General features: G+C 34.5%; 2 protein-coding genes across 2 annotated transcripts; both read right to left on the reverse strand.

Moving 5' to 3' along the window:
* Positions 1-32: 32 nt before the first annotated feature.
* LOC125780219 (HSPB1-associated protein 1-like) lies at positions 33-1,874 on the reverse strand. Its single transcript, XM_049462047.1, has one exon. It carries the CDS (start codon positions 516-518, stop codon positions 33-35), a length of 486 nt encoding a protein of 161 aa, XP_049318004.1. The 5' UTR covers positions 519-1,874.
* A 133-nt stretch (positions 1,875-2,007) lies between these two features.
* LOC105227573 (uncharacterized) lies at positions 2,008-12,469 on the reverse strand. The gene is made up of 4 exons (XM_011206988.4): positions 11,144-12,469; positions 3,201-3,509; positions 2,940-3,129; positions 2,008-2,852 (listed from the first exon to the last, which is right to left on the reverse strand). Exons 1-4 carry the CDS (start codon positions 11,176-11,178, stop codon positions 2,478-2,480), a joined length of 909 nt encoding a protein of 302 aa, XP_011205290.4. The 5' UTR covers positions 11,179-12,469; the 3' UTR covers positions 2,008-2,477.
* Between the last annotated feature and the right edge of the window lie 818 nt (positions 12,470-13,287).

Here is a 13,287-nt window from a genome sequence, read left to right on the forward strand (position 1 = left end):
ATTTATTAGTTTGAATATTTTTGTTTATAGTCTTACCTTCCATAAACTTGCCCGACTATATTGCATCCGTAGGTATCATAGTGGCAAGGAGTATTCGTTTGTGTAGAGCACAACCAATAATTACACTCGTTTGTAGTATTGCTAAACCCTAACCTAGAAAAGTCAATACCCTGCTTAAGCGCATTTGGCAAATTCTTCATTCTTTGATAATTCAAACCAATCCAAAATTTATCAGTCGAAGTCTTTTGCTTCTCTAAAAATTGTGACAAGCTCATTTGTATAGATTCTCTGCAGCGTTCCCAGTGTGGCGTATTGTTGCCCTGATTACAAGGCATTACCTCGAATTCCGTCAATGAATTCACTTCTCTATCGTAATTTGCACACCATTCCTCCAACGATTGTTCAAAACACTTCCAATTCATTTTAAAATTGCGAAGTATAAACGGTTTCCGGGCATTTAAAATCAGTGTACGTAATTTATGTGCTTCCGTATAAAGGTCAAGTGGAGTTTGCGCCATAGTATTTACCGAAAAATGACATGTGTTTAATAATAATGAAAGTAAATTGAGTTTTACACTACTCTTTATTACTATTTGTTTAACTTTATATTCTTACAAATTGATAAATGTATTAATTAAGAAATGATTTTTTGCTACTAGAGTAGGATATAAGCGGATATAATTTCATTGCTCGTATCTGTCACTTCCAAGCAGGCTTGCCATATAAATGAATACAGTGCAAATAACTGCAAATTTGGAATAAAAATTTGTATTTCTTGAAATCTCAAATATTTTTTTTAATATCTTTAATTCAAAATCTTTAAAATAGTTGCAACAGTTCATTTAGTTTTTTAATTATTGTATAATTAAAATAATAATGTTTGATGGGCAACACCACATTGTTCTTTTATGTGTATTACTTTATCCCGCTAAATTACAGAGGAACGCACACAGATGCTCTGTTAAATGTAGCCAAGCATATATTTGGCAAATAGTGAATTGCGGTTAAGAAATTGTTTAATATATTAAATTTTTCATTGATAAAAAAGTGTTTGTATAACTCTGTTAGAAAAGCACATAAATATATTTACACAATGAAGAAAGTATTATTGCATGAAATTATTTAAATGTGTATATGGGCAAATGACAGTCAGATCCGGTTCACGACTTCCAGCAATTTCCATAAGTGTGAACACAAACATACGTACTAGGGATTTATCTCTGATAGATATGTAAATAATTTTTTAGAGATTAGCAATACAAATTCAATGGCCACCAGTTGAGGAAACTTCAAGGATACTAATAAGGTTTGTATTGAGAGTGCTTATTAAAACGAAATGTTTTTGATTGATGTTTATTGGTTATATTTATGTATAGATGCAATGTACATTAAAATGATATACTTAAAAATATCAGTGCGTAGAATTGACATCGTATAGACTTATCTAGTTGTGTGATACCTGCTTTAACCATATGTTTTATAATTAAAAGTACAAAAGTATTTGCTTGAGCTTATGAGTTAAATATTCAGATGTACTGTAGTTGTCTTAATAGTCTAATGTTGGTTCATTAACACAATACCTGGTCAAGCATTAAGTGCAATGTATTAATCAGACATTGCGAAAATTACCGTTAATATGTTATATAGTATGTATGATAAGTAACCTGTTTACTTTGTAGGACTGGTTACCGTTTTATGAAATTATGTATGTAGATTGTATGCCAAAAATGACCTTGCCTGTGTAAGATGTAATGTTTTATATATTCTTATTAAATTTGTTGTGAGATTAAATTTTATTATTTAAGCTCCTATTACTTGTATAACCTTTATGTGCATAAAGCAATGTATGTGTAGTTACATATTTATGTATCAAATATAAATTTCTAAATTGTATGTCTAATAGTTTTATTACTTGTAGAGCATACATACATATGTATGTGAACAGAAACAAATATAGAATGCAAAAAGTCGTTAATTTAATTTAATTTTTTTTTGCAAATGTGCTTTGCGTTTGCTTACTAAAATAATGAATTTTTAAATTTTATTTTTAACTAGAAGCTTAATATACCATTTACGAAGTAAGAATAAAATAGTAATTACCAGTTCTTTAAGAAGTTCTCCAGTGCAATTCATTAGTCAGTCTCTTTTGATATTTAGGAAAATAAATCTAAAGTAGATGCGTCTAAAACTTTTTAAGGAGCAAAGTGATTTTCCATTGTGTTTGGAAAAGAAATACCGCCACCGAATTCCTTATCTAATAAAGTACAATAAATTCGATATGGAACTTTTTGTGCATTACTTAATTTTTAACTTATTGTTGTTGCTATCTTATTCGTAGTTTATAACGCTTCAAATATGCATATGCATGTGTACTTATGCCTTTGTGACCAGGATGTTGTACACAATTGAACCATTATTCCTCAAATATTGCAGCTTGGTTCAAACACAATACAAAAATAACAAAAATATTATTATCTTTATAACACTATATTCTTATAATTTATAGCTCTATGTTGGTTTTCCTTTATTACATAGAAGCCCTTCGGCTTTCCGTTGCCCGAAAAATACCGGTTAAAACTGTTTTTCTTAACTGCTGCAGTGGGCGCATAATATGAGGGTGATTTATGCTTCAGAGACTTTTTATAATTCGATTTATAAGACTTTTCGATGCTGTCATTTTCCCAGGGTTTTTGAAAATGTGAAAATCTCTTGAAGTTGATAACATATTTTTTGCCGTTCACATCAGTGAGTGGTAGTGGCTGTTTGTTTCCGAGAATCTTCTGCAACACAGGCAGATTCCAGTGGTAGATGCGTCCCGGTTTGCCATTAGAGTTAAACGGAAATGTCGACACCTGAGCAAATTGATTTTTTCATGAATAAAATACATAATATTTATGTCTAATTATAATTATTATATAAGACTTTATTCTATCACTTACATTGGTTTTTTGTGAGTTGTCAGTTATGCTATTGGCTTCACCTTTTGGATTTGTGTAATAAACAAAATTCGGTGGCAGTTTTATAATGAACATATGCGAATCATCTGGAGACGAGTGACGTCTTGATTCCACAGCTAGACGCTTTCTATGGTGGCTGTTGGGGGCTTTCACTTTGGTAAAACCAAGTTTTCTTAAAAAGATTTTTAGTTACATACTTTATATATAATATGTATGTATATAAATAATATAATTTTAACTCACTTCAGCATCTTCTTATTTAATGAATGCGAGTTTTTGGGCAACGTTTTAGAAGTAGCCGAGTCATGGGATAGAACAGTATCGGCGTTAAACCGTCGCTCCATCGATTGATGTCCATAAAGACGTGCTAATCCATTATTTTTCGTCTCCTTAGAATTGCTTCTTAATCGCAATTTACTTTTGTCTTTAGTAAACCAATTTTGGAGTACATATGCTGCTGGTTGAGTCGGTTTTTTGATTTCATCTCTCTTACTGCCGTTTACATCAGTTTCACATTGTGCGAAATTGTTGAGAAATGCTAGACAGCATAAGCTGAAAGAATTAATTTTAAATAATATTTGACGTTATATTTAAGTGCTTTTAGGTATATAAAACTATAAAAATTGCTTATATTTAAGCCTTTGGTAATTGCAGTAAAGTTAGTTTAATAGAACTTGTCTTCTATATGCATGTATTTATATTTTTTCACCATAATGTCTAGATGAAACAGAGGGGCCTCCTCTAATGTGCTAACTACGCGAACACAATCAAAAACTACATAGCAAATTTTTATTGAAATACAAAATAGGATATATAATCAATTTCCTATACTTTCACATTGTATTTCTTTAGTCGTCAGAGGTGGTGCATTGGTAGATTTAAAAAACTTCATTACCACCTATTTAGGAGTTATATTCACTTGTGAGTGTCAAAACGTCGCTTTTGACCTACTATATATATCGAAGTTACATATAGTACATATGTATTTGAAAATATTCTCCAAAATTATGCATTTGACGCGGCAAATAGTTTCGGAGATATGACCATAACATTTGTAAGAATTTTAACCTAGAGTAATCTGAGCTAAAAACGTTAAATGAGTTTTTCTTGAAACACTGTTTTCCGAATAGTTGAGGAAACTTTTTCTGAAGCGCGGGGACCGATGGTCTTGAAATCTTCAAACGTCAGCTGTGATAATTTCTACATTTAAATTCAGGTTTGAATTTTTTCACAAAAAAGGATTCACTATGTCTTAAAACATTTTATACAATGTAAGCCTCCATCTACGAAGCACAATAAACATTTGGGGTACATACAACCGTAAAATTATAAATTTTTACACTTGTTTAAAAAAATTGTTGTTGGATTTCATACAAAAATGAGTTTACCCATTTACAATCCTCAATGCTATGTTTTCGAATCGTTATAACTTATGACTTTATGAGACTTGTGAAAACCCTAATTATAATTAATACATTTTTTGTAAGGTCAATTTATAGAATTTACAAATTTCTATAGATTTTTCTTTTATACTTATATTACTCAACGCTGCCTTAATTTACATTTGTTTTCCATTTTATAGGGTGATCTAATTCGAGGTTCCCTACTTAAAAAAAACGCACAGAAACTTCAAATTGGATGGGGAATGTTTATTATCATTCGAAAAACATTCTTTGGCATTTATTTTTTGAAGATTATCCTTTCAAATGTTGGCTGCGGCTACGTCTCAGATTGCCCATCCATTGAGCCCAATTTTCGATGACTCGTTTGAGTATTTCGACTGGTAATTGGCGAATGACAAGCGCGTTGTTTTACTCGAAGCGGGATTGTTCGTATAGACTTTACATATTCCACAGTCTACCGGTGTGATATCACACAACCTTGGCAACCTTTTGAAACTCTTCATGTTGCTTCTTGTACCAAATGCGGAAAATTTTCTTGATTACATACCCATTGAGTCAGAAATGGGCCTCATCGCTGAACAAAATTTTGCTCGAAAAGTTGGAACTTGTCAGGAGCGCATAGAGCGAAGCCATGTCGCTTGGGAAGGTGGCTATTTTTGGCCGCTTTTAATTTAAGATCTCGACGTAAATTGCGCCAAGTCGTTCCATTCGGCAGTCCGAGCTGTTCCAAACGGCGCCGAATCGTCTCTCCTATATGTATGAGATTTGTACTCATTTTGAAGAGAGTCCAAAATTGTCTAACGTTTTAACATTTTCAATAAAATGTATAATAATTCTTTGTTAGAACTTGGTCTTCAAAAAGCTCTTTCTGCTATTCAGCAGAGAAGAAAACGAATACTCTAATCTAACTGAGCACTGTTAGAACTTGATGTACTCGAGCCTCAAACTACCGACTTATGCTAAACTTTCTGCCTATTCCTGTACTCCCATAAGGCACTCGAGATATAAAAATGCTTCTATCTTGCATACTCTCATACACCGCCTATCCGAAGAATTTTTCGCACAGCATGCATGTTTTTTGACAATATTATTTGCTAAACGAGTTTAGAGGAACTCATTATTCTCTTTGAAATTTAGATTTACGACTTGGGTGCTACTCAAAGTCGTAAAAGTTAAAAGAAATTTTTCCCATATGTTGTATTCGGAAACTTTTAGGTTTACCCGCACAGTAACTGAGCTGCATCGCTTTTGGCCCATCTCTTGATTTAATTTCCATTTAAATAACAAGTATGAACTGCAATTGTAAATCTACTTAATCGATTTGATGAACTGCAAATGGCATGGTTCCAGTTGGGTGCCTTTGTAAATGCCGCTACTCTTAAAACACACACAAATATATATATGCATATATACATACAACCACAAATGCATGCAATTGGCAATATATTTCTATTTAACAAATTATCAACGACCGCTGCTGGCACAGACCCAACATCAAGAATTCGTAGATGCAATAATAATGAAATACCTTTCGACGTGCTCAGCATACATACCTACACACACATACACGCACACAAAGATATTTACGTGCAGTTCTATGTAGGTGCATGGGTAGAAGTCGATGTAGTTCCAGAAATGCAAGCGATAAAAAGTGGGAACTTCAAATGAATTAAGCAATAAGAAGAAAAGGATAGTGGAACAAAAGAAAAACAAGTTCGCTAGCAAAGACACGGAGCAGAAATCTAAATATATACACACGTACATATATAAAATTTACATAGTTTCTTACATACAAATGCACGTTCTTACATTAGACTAGTCACAGTTCTGACAGTTGACTAGTAAACGGTGCTCTGCTGCTGTTAGAACACGTCGCTGATGAGGACCTATGTTCCATATTTTTGAACCATTTTTACTGAAAAATTTAGTTGGAAATATCACAGTTATTAGCTTTTTCTGTATTTTTTAAATATCTTTGAGTGGCTCAAAGATACTAGAAGTTTGGGATCACGTCTAATGGGGAACGAGAATATAATGCTGGACTAAATGTGACTAACTGTTTTAGTTGTCGATATGTTGTTTCCACCCTTTACAGAGCATCCATAATAAATACTGAAAAGTGCAAAATTGTAAATTCTATATCGGAGACCCTTAATTCACTTTGGATCCACTGAATTCGATAACACAATTATTAATTTTCAAGGTCTGTTGCTCATACTTTAATTGTTTAAGGGGTTACATGGGTTTACGGGTTTAAAAAAAAAAAACTATTTTTTATTGTGTTATTAAACTCTAAAACGCCTCTAGAGTATTTTCTTAAAATTTTAAGTTGATCCGAGTAATAGTTTCAGAGATACATGCTTGAGCACTTGTGCGCTCGAGGCTAGCTAGGCTTAGTGCGCGTTTTAAACACGTTTTTCTCGAAACTGTGTTTTTGACTACTACTCAACCGATCTTCATGAAATTTTACACAGGTCTTTGAGATAAAATTTTTAAATTGAATCGAATCGAACAAACAACTGGTATAAATCTAAAGACTGGTGCAATCTAATAGACTTGAAGTGTCAACATATTAACCTACTCTAATATAATGTTTTGGTTCCTTAAATATATAATTTTACAACAAACAAATGTTTACAATAAAACACTGACAAATGGCAGACATCTTCAATACACTTTATCAAAGCTTTGCTTGTTTATTTTTCGGTTTCTTAAAACTCACTCAAAAACCGACTGCCCTAATGTATTTTTGGCCACATGTAGGTATGTATGTTTGATTGTGGGAAGACTTTTTGCCTCGATGCAAAATTTATAAATGCACATACATATATTTTTTGTGAACTCAAACATATATACATAAGTCTTTACCCATGCATAAACGAGTATGTATGTTTGTATGTATAGAAGGCATCGCACCACCACTGCAGCAGTGAGTAGTAATAAATTGTGTGTGCTTTAAAAGAATAAACAAAATTTTTGCATTGTTAAGTCAACAATACAGGTATGGGCACACATGGGCGCTGGCATACGCTTTTCTTACGCCGCTGTTATGTACGAGTATTTACCTAGAATATGAAAGAGAATATCAACATAATTTTCATTTTTTGACAAGCCACCATATTTTGTAATTTATGTTGCGATTTGGACTTGAACCACAGCTGAGATGTACGAAACGCTGATGAGCAAACAAAAAAGCACAATACAAAGCACATCCATACATACACGTACCTATGTATGTATATGCATTGGTCGATTTCCGTTGTTAAGGAGTGGAAAAAGTTAGTGACTTAAAAATGGTTTCTTTGTAGTATTTTTAAATACTTGATTTGAAAAGTGAAGGAGTTGAAGTCTCTTACAATTTTTAGGAAATCTCAAAAGTTATTAAAATTCATGAAGAAACAAAAATAAGCCTTGAGATAATCAATTTTTAATCTTAAATAAGTTTTGAACGGCAAGGCCAACTCAAGACAATTTCCCACAAAAATAAGAGACGATTTTTTTTAATAGTAAGTACTGGCCTCAACAACACCGCCGTTAGTTCTGCTTTTTCCAGACTGGATCAGAAAGTGAAGCAAATGGGTCTGGTAGTGAACGAGGGTAAGCAAACAAAGAGTCGTCACACGCGCGACTTGGCTCCCACGTCACTCTTGACAGTGATAACTTTGAAGTCGTAGATAATTTTGTCTATCTTGGAATCAGTATTAACACCAACAACAATGTCAGCCTCGAAATCCAACGTAGAATAATTTTTACCAACAGGTGCTACTTCAAACTGAGTAGTAAAGCCTTCTCTCGAAGAACAAAGAGTCACTCATCATCCCCGCCCTGCTATATGGTGTATAGGCATGGACGATGACAACATTTGATGAGTCGGCATTACGAGGTTTCGAGTCCTTAGCGCATTGACAACGGTAAATACCGCAATCGATGCAACGATGACGAGGTAAACGACGGCATTGATATAGTTCTAAGTCATGTCGTCCGAATGGATGAAAACACTTCAGCTCCAAGAGTATTCGACGCAGTACCTTCCTGGGGAAGCAGAGGAAGACCTTCACACCGTTGGAAAGACCAGTTGGAGAAGGACCTGGCTACAATTGGAGACTCCGATTGGCGCCAAACGATTGGGGAAAAGAAAGAACGACTAGGGTGGCTGAAAAGTGGAGGACCTTTCAAATATTATTAAGAAAGAGAAGTTTTTTGAGGTGTATATAAACCAAATTTTTCAGAATATAAACTGTAATAAATAACTAACTCTTTTGACCCACCCTGATGTATAAATATACATATGCTCCAACGGAGTACTTCATCGAATATTAATAAGTGCTTAACAATGGACAAAATGATATAAATAAAATATAAAATGAATACAAAAGGATAACATCGATGTATCGACATGAATAGATAATTGTTGTTGGCGACTTCCACACCGGGAGCATCCAAAGGACTAAACATGCACACATACATAGCTATATATGTACATGCATGAGTACTTATATTTATTTATGCATTAATTTATTCATTTTATATACTTGCTGTGTGGCATTTGCCAAGAAATTTCGGTTTTACATAAGGAGACAAAGGCATTTGTGATGAGCTTACACACAGTACATACGTACAACAGGGTGCATGTTGTTATATTTCAAAATTTTCGCAGTTCATAAAACCAAGACAGGAGTAGGAGTAGTTGCACGCAAGGAATTTTTGTAGAATAAAAGAGCACCACTTAAATTCAATGATAATATTTCAATTCAGCCAGATTTTAACTCTCCTCTCCTTCATTAGTCAATGGCGTGTGCTTTGATTATTTGTATCACGTGATCCCTTGGCTGGATGGTTTGTGGTCAAAATGCAACAAGAAGTTTGCCTTTTGTAATTCAATAACTCAGACAGCTAGAAATATTTCACTTTATGACTAATAGTTTCTAAAGACCGCCTCCAGACAGTAATGCCACTTGCCTTCTCACCTTCATATGCATGTGTAAGGACGCATATACTCGTATGTATGTACATATGAAGCATTCCTTTGTGATGAGTTAGTCGCTGTAAACCTGATTTGGAATTAGCGATGCGCTGTAGAGGCGTGTTCTTTTATCGCATTAAGGGATTTCGAGATCAAAGTCAGTTTGTATGAGTAAAACTGGTGTTAATATATGAAATATAACCTCTGTGAGGTTTTAAACTAATGAAATTTCAATATTCTGTTTGCAATTATACTGTTTGAATGAGGTTAATGTCGTGTTAGCTTTTTGCATTATACTTGTATTTCGCCCCATAAGAGTCTCAGTGCTAAGGAGTCAAACAGTTTATATGTTAAAAAATAGTAGATCAAAACTATCATAGCTCTTCAGATTTCTCAAAATATTGTTCAAATTTGGAACTCACGAACTTTTGTATCATTTATAGCTTTCTTTTTTTTAATGTTCACAAACTTACATATACTAACATATTTTAAATATTCGTAATTTAATAAATTTAGAAATTTAGGATCCTCTTACTACTCGGATTATCATTATCTCAGCGACGTTTTGAATTCAACAGAGAGGTTTTCTTGCTAACGCAGAGAGTACCCAATACTGGGGCAAACAGATTTTGAATAAAAAATAATAAATATTTCATAACCAAAACTCAATTTTTTGTCAATATGAGTGCTTTCTATTATATTATTTTTCCTTCGCCTGTCAACTTATGAAAGGTGATGATACATTATTTTGCATTTTAGGTGACGAAATGTACACCAAAACAAAGTTCTGAAGATTCCTCAAAGTAAAACCATTATTCAAAACTTGTTTACCAATATCAAATGTCAAACACTTATATTGAAAAAAGGATATATTTATATCTAGCTTTCCAGGTATTAATATTCTCTTCTCTAAGAAATTCTTAGTAACTTTTAAGTAGTATCGGATGAGGCATTGATCACGATCTTAGCTGGTTCGAGATCGCAGCTTTACACTTTGAGGAAATGACAAGTGGGTCTCTATTGTTATTCAATGTATTTGTCTGAGGATTATTAAATTATTTTAAAATGAAATAAATTCTTTTAAAGCACTTCATAACCAGGGCTGCGTCTCCACAAAGAGTGCCGCTAAGGGTGGGCTTAGCGAAATTTTTTTTCCATAAAAACTATCTTTGTGACCCGTATGGACACCTACTACCATGAAAATAGTAAAACTTTTTTATTTAATTTTCGCGCGAAAACACATTCGTCGAAATATTTTTATTCTATTCAGTGACAGGAATATCGGTAAGATTAGTTAAAGAAAAGTGAAAGGTGGTTTGGTTTCAAAATCACTAAAGTTTTTCGAAAAATCGCATCGTGTTTACGTCCGTGAAACAATGCTTTCCGACTAGCAGGATGTTACGAATTGTATTATTACTGATTGGATCTATGCTTACGACCCGGAAATAGACTATCAATCGGCCGAATATGGTGACAAAGGTGAGCCGAAGCCGTAAAAACCTCAATGCATGTAAAAAATCAAGGTTATGTTGGGAGTTTTTTCGATTATCGAGGTGTGGTGCACTCCAAATTCCTTCCAACCGGCCAAACTGTCAACAAGGAATACTATTTGAGTGTTATATTTCCGGAAAACAACAGTAAAAAGAGTAAAAGCCCTTTTTTGCAACACCTATGTTAATTCGTATAAACGATAATTTCCTTAAGCTATGGTTCATGTAATTAACAAGTGCTTTAATTCTTTTTTGTCCTTTGTTGGGCTTTGAAATGAACTTAAGTTACGGTAATTTGAAACCATCACACAAGTCTTTTATTATGCCTACCTTGCAACAAATATGTTAACTTGCAACATTTTCATCAGCTAAGTTGAACGAACTCTTTTACAAATAACATATGTACATATGTATGTATGTGTGTATTACAGTCTATTCCACACCGCACAAGTCTTGGCACACGTGATGAAGTTATCAGACAGCAAATTTGTCTATTGTGGTCAAATGAATTTATTTGTTATTGTTGCCGCACAAAAGCACGCACTCATGCACACCGATTAAAATAAATACGGAATAATATATTTGGCGCTACGCAACCTTTTTCAATAAAAAAGTTTTACAATTAATTTTTATGAAAAATTAATTTAAAAAAATTATTTTTTTTAACACATTAGGTTGTTATGAATTGTTGATTAAAAATAATTAATTTTTTTGTATAAAAATTACAAAAATTAACAGTCACAACCCGTTGCACTAATTGTTATAATTTATATTTTCTTTATTTAATTGTTTTTCTGCCTGCAGACAGTTATTGCATGTTCTTAAGCCAACAGTACCGAGTTCATATTTGAATGGCGGGGCAGTCAATTGTTTTCCAAAGCACCGCACAAAACGCACGCGAAAAGTCGCCTCCGAGCGGTCAAATGGCAACGGAATGAACGTGATCGACTACAGCGGCAGCAGCTTGAAGCTTCTGAACGCCAATGAATTTATTTAAATGCAACTACTCGGCCAATATGACTGTACGTGTGTGTGTACATAAGTATTGTTCTGCTATATCAGACACTATGTGAAGCACTAGTGCCGCTGCCAAAAAATACACTGTGGACCGGCTAGAAGTGTGCAGACTGCGCAAACGCCACAAAAAACCACTCGCACACGATAAAATCTCGGCAAAGACTGAATTGATGGCGGCGAGTCGTCACTGGATTTTAGCAGTCACCCATTGCAACATTTATACTCTGCTCCGTCATTCTTGGCCATCTTGTTATCATGCGGCTTAAAGGTTGAGGAATACTATGTGTAAGGAATAGTGGATAATAAAAAAGAATAAGTTCGCAATTGATGTGCTGCACGAGTGTTTCGGTGCGGCGCATTGTTGTGCGGTGTATGGTGTGAGGTGTCGTGTTGTGGTGTGTGCTGTGGTTTGGTGTAGCGCACTCAAGCTTAAACCTTTAGAAAACGTCTTAAAATACATATTGACTGGTATGTGCAGCAAGTATTTATACAACCTCTAGGAAAAGCTGAGTAGTAGCCGAGACAAAATAACTAACACTACCAATAAATTATATGGTGTCCAATAGTCGGTAGGAAATTTAAGTGACTCTGAAGTAATTTTTATGCCACAAGCCTGGTAGACTAAATTTGTAACACCCAGAAGGAAGCAACGTGTTTTCGTTCTTTATTGGCGGAGACGCCGTTTACGCGGTTAAATACGAGTTAACGACATCACGCTAGTCGTTTTTCCTTTTCACTGTTTGGCGCCAATTCGATACTTCAAGTGTAGCCAGGTTCTTCTCCAACTGTTCTTTCTAACGGAGTGGAAGTCTTCCTCTTCCTATGCTTTTCCCGGTGGGTACTGCGTCGAATACTCTCAGAGCTGAAGTGTTTTCATCCATTCGGAAGGCATGACCTAGCTAGCCTAGCCGCTGTCTCTTAATTCGTTGAACTATGTCAATGTCGTCGCATATTTGCCGTTGCCAATGCGCAAAGGATCATAAATTTGCCGCAAATCCTTTCTCTCGAAAACTCGAACGCCGACTCATCAAATGTTGTCAATGCATCTGCACCATATAGAAGGATGGGTATGATGAGTGACTTGCAGATTTTGGTCATTGTACGTCAAAAGAGGAATTTATTTCCCAATGGTATACTGGTTCCAAGATCGACCAAATTATCTACGACTTCGAAGAAATGACTGTCAACAGCGTGTCTCACGCCAAGTCGTGATTGCGACGACTGTTTCTTTGATGAGCCCTTGTTCGCTACCATACCCATTTGGTTTGCTTGAACGACAGCGTAGAACGTATAAAATGTGTATATAAATGAGCAGCACGACGAGCTGATCCGATTTAGCCATGTCTATCTGTCTGAAGGTCTGTAAATGCGGGAACTAGCTCTTTTGGAGATATGGATCGGAAATTTTGCACACGTTCCTTTTTCCTCAATCCTCAATTCAATATAGTTGCCATCCA

This window comes from Bactrocera dorsalis, unplaced genomic scaffold (genome assembly GCF_023373825.1).
Source record: "Bactrocera dorsalis isolate Fly_Bdor unplaced genomic scaffold, ASM2337382v1 BdCtg231, whole genome shotgun sequence".
NCBI lineage: Eukaryota > Metazoa > Arthropoda > Insecta > Diptera > Tephritidae > Bactrocera > Bactrocera dorsalis.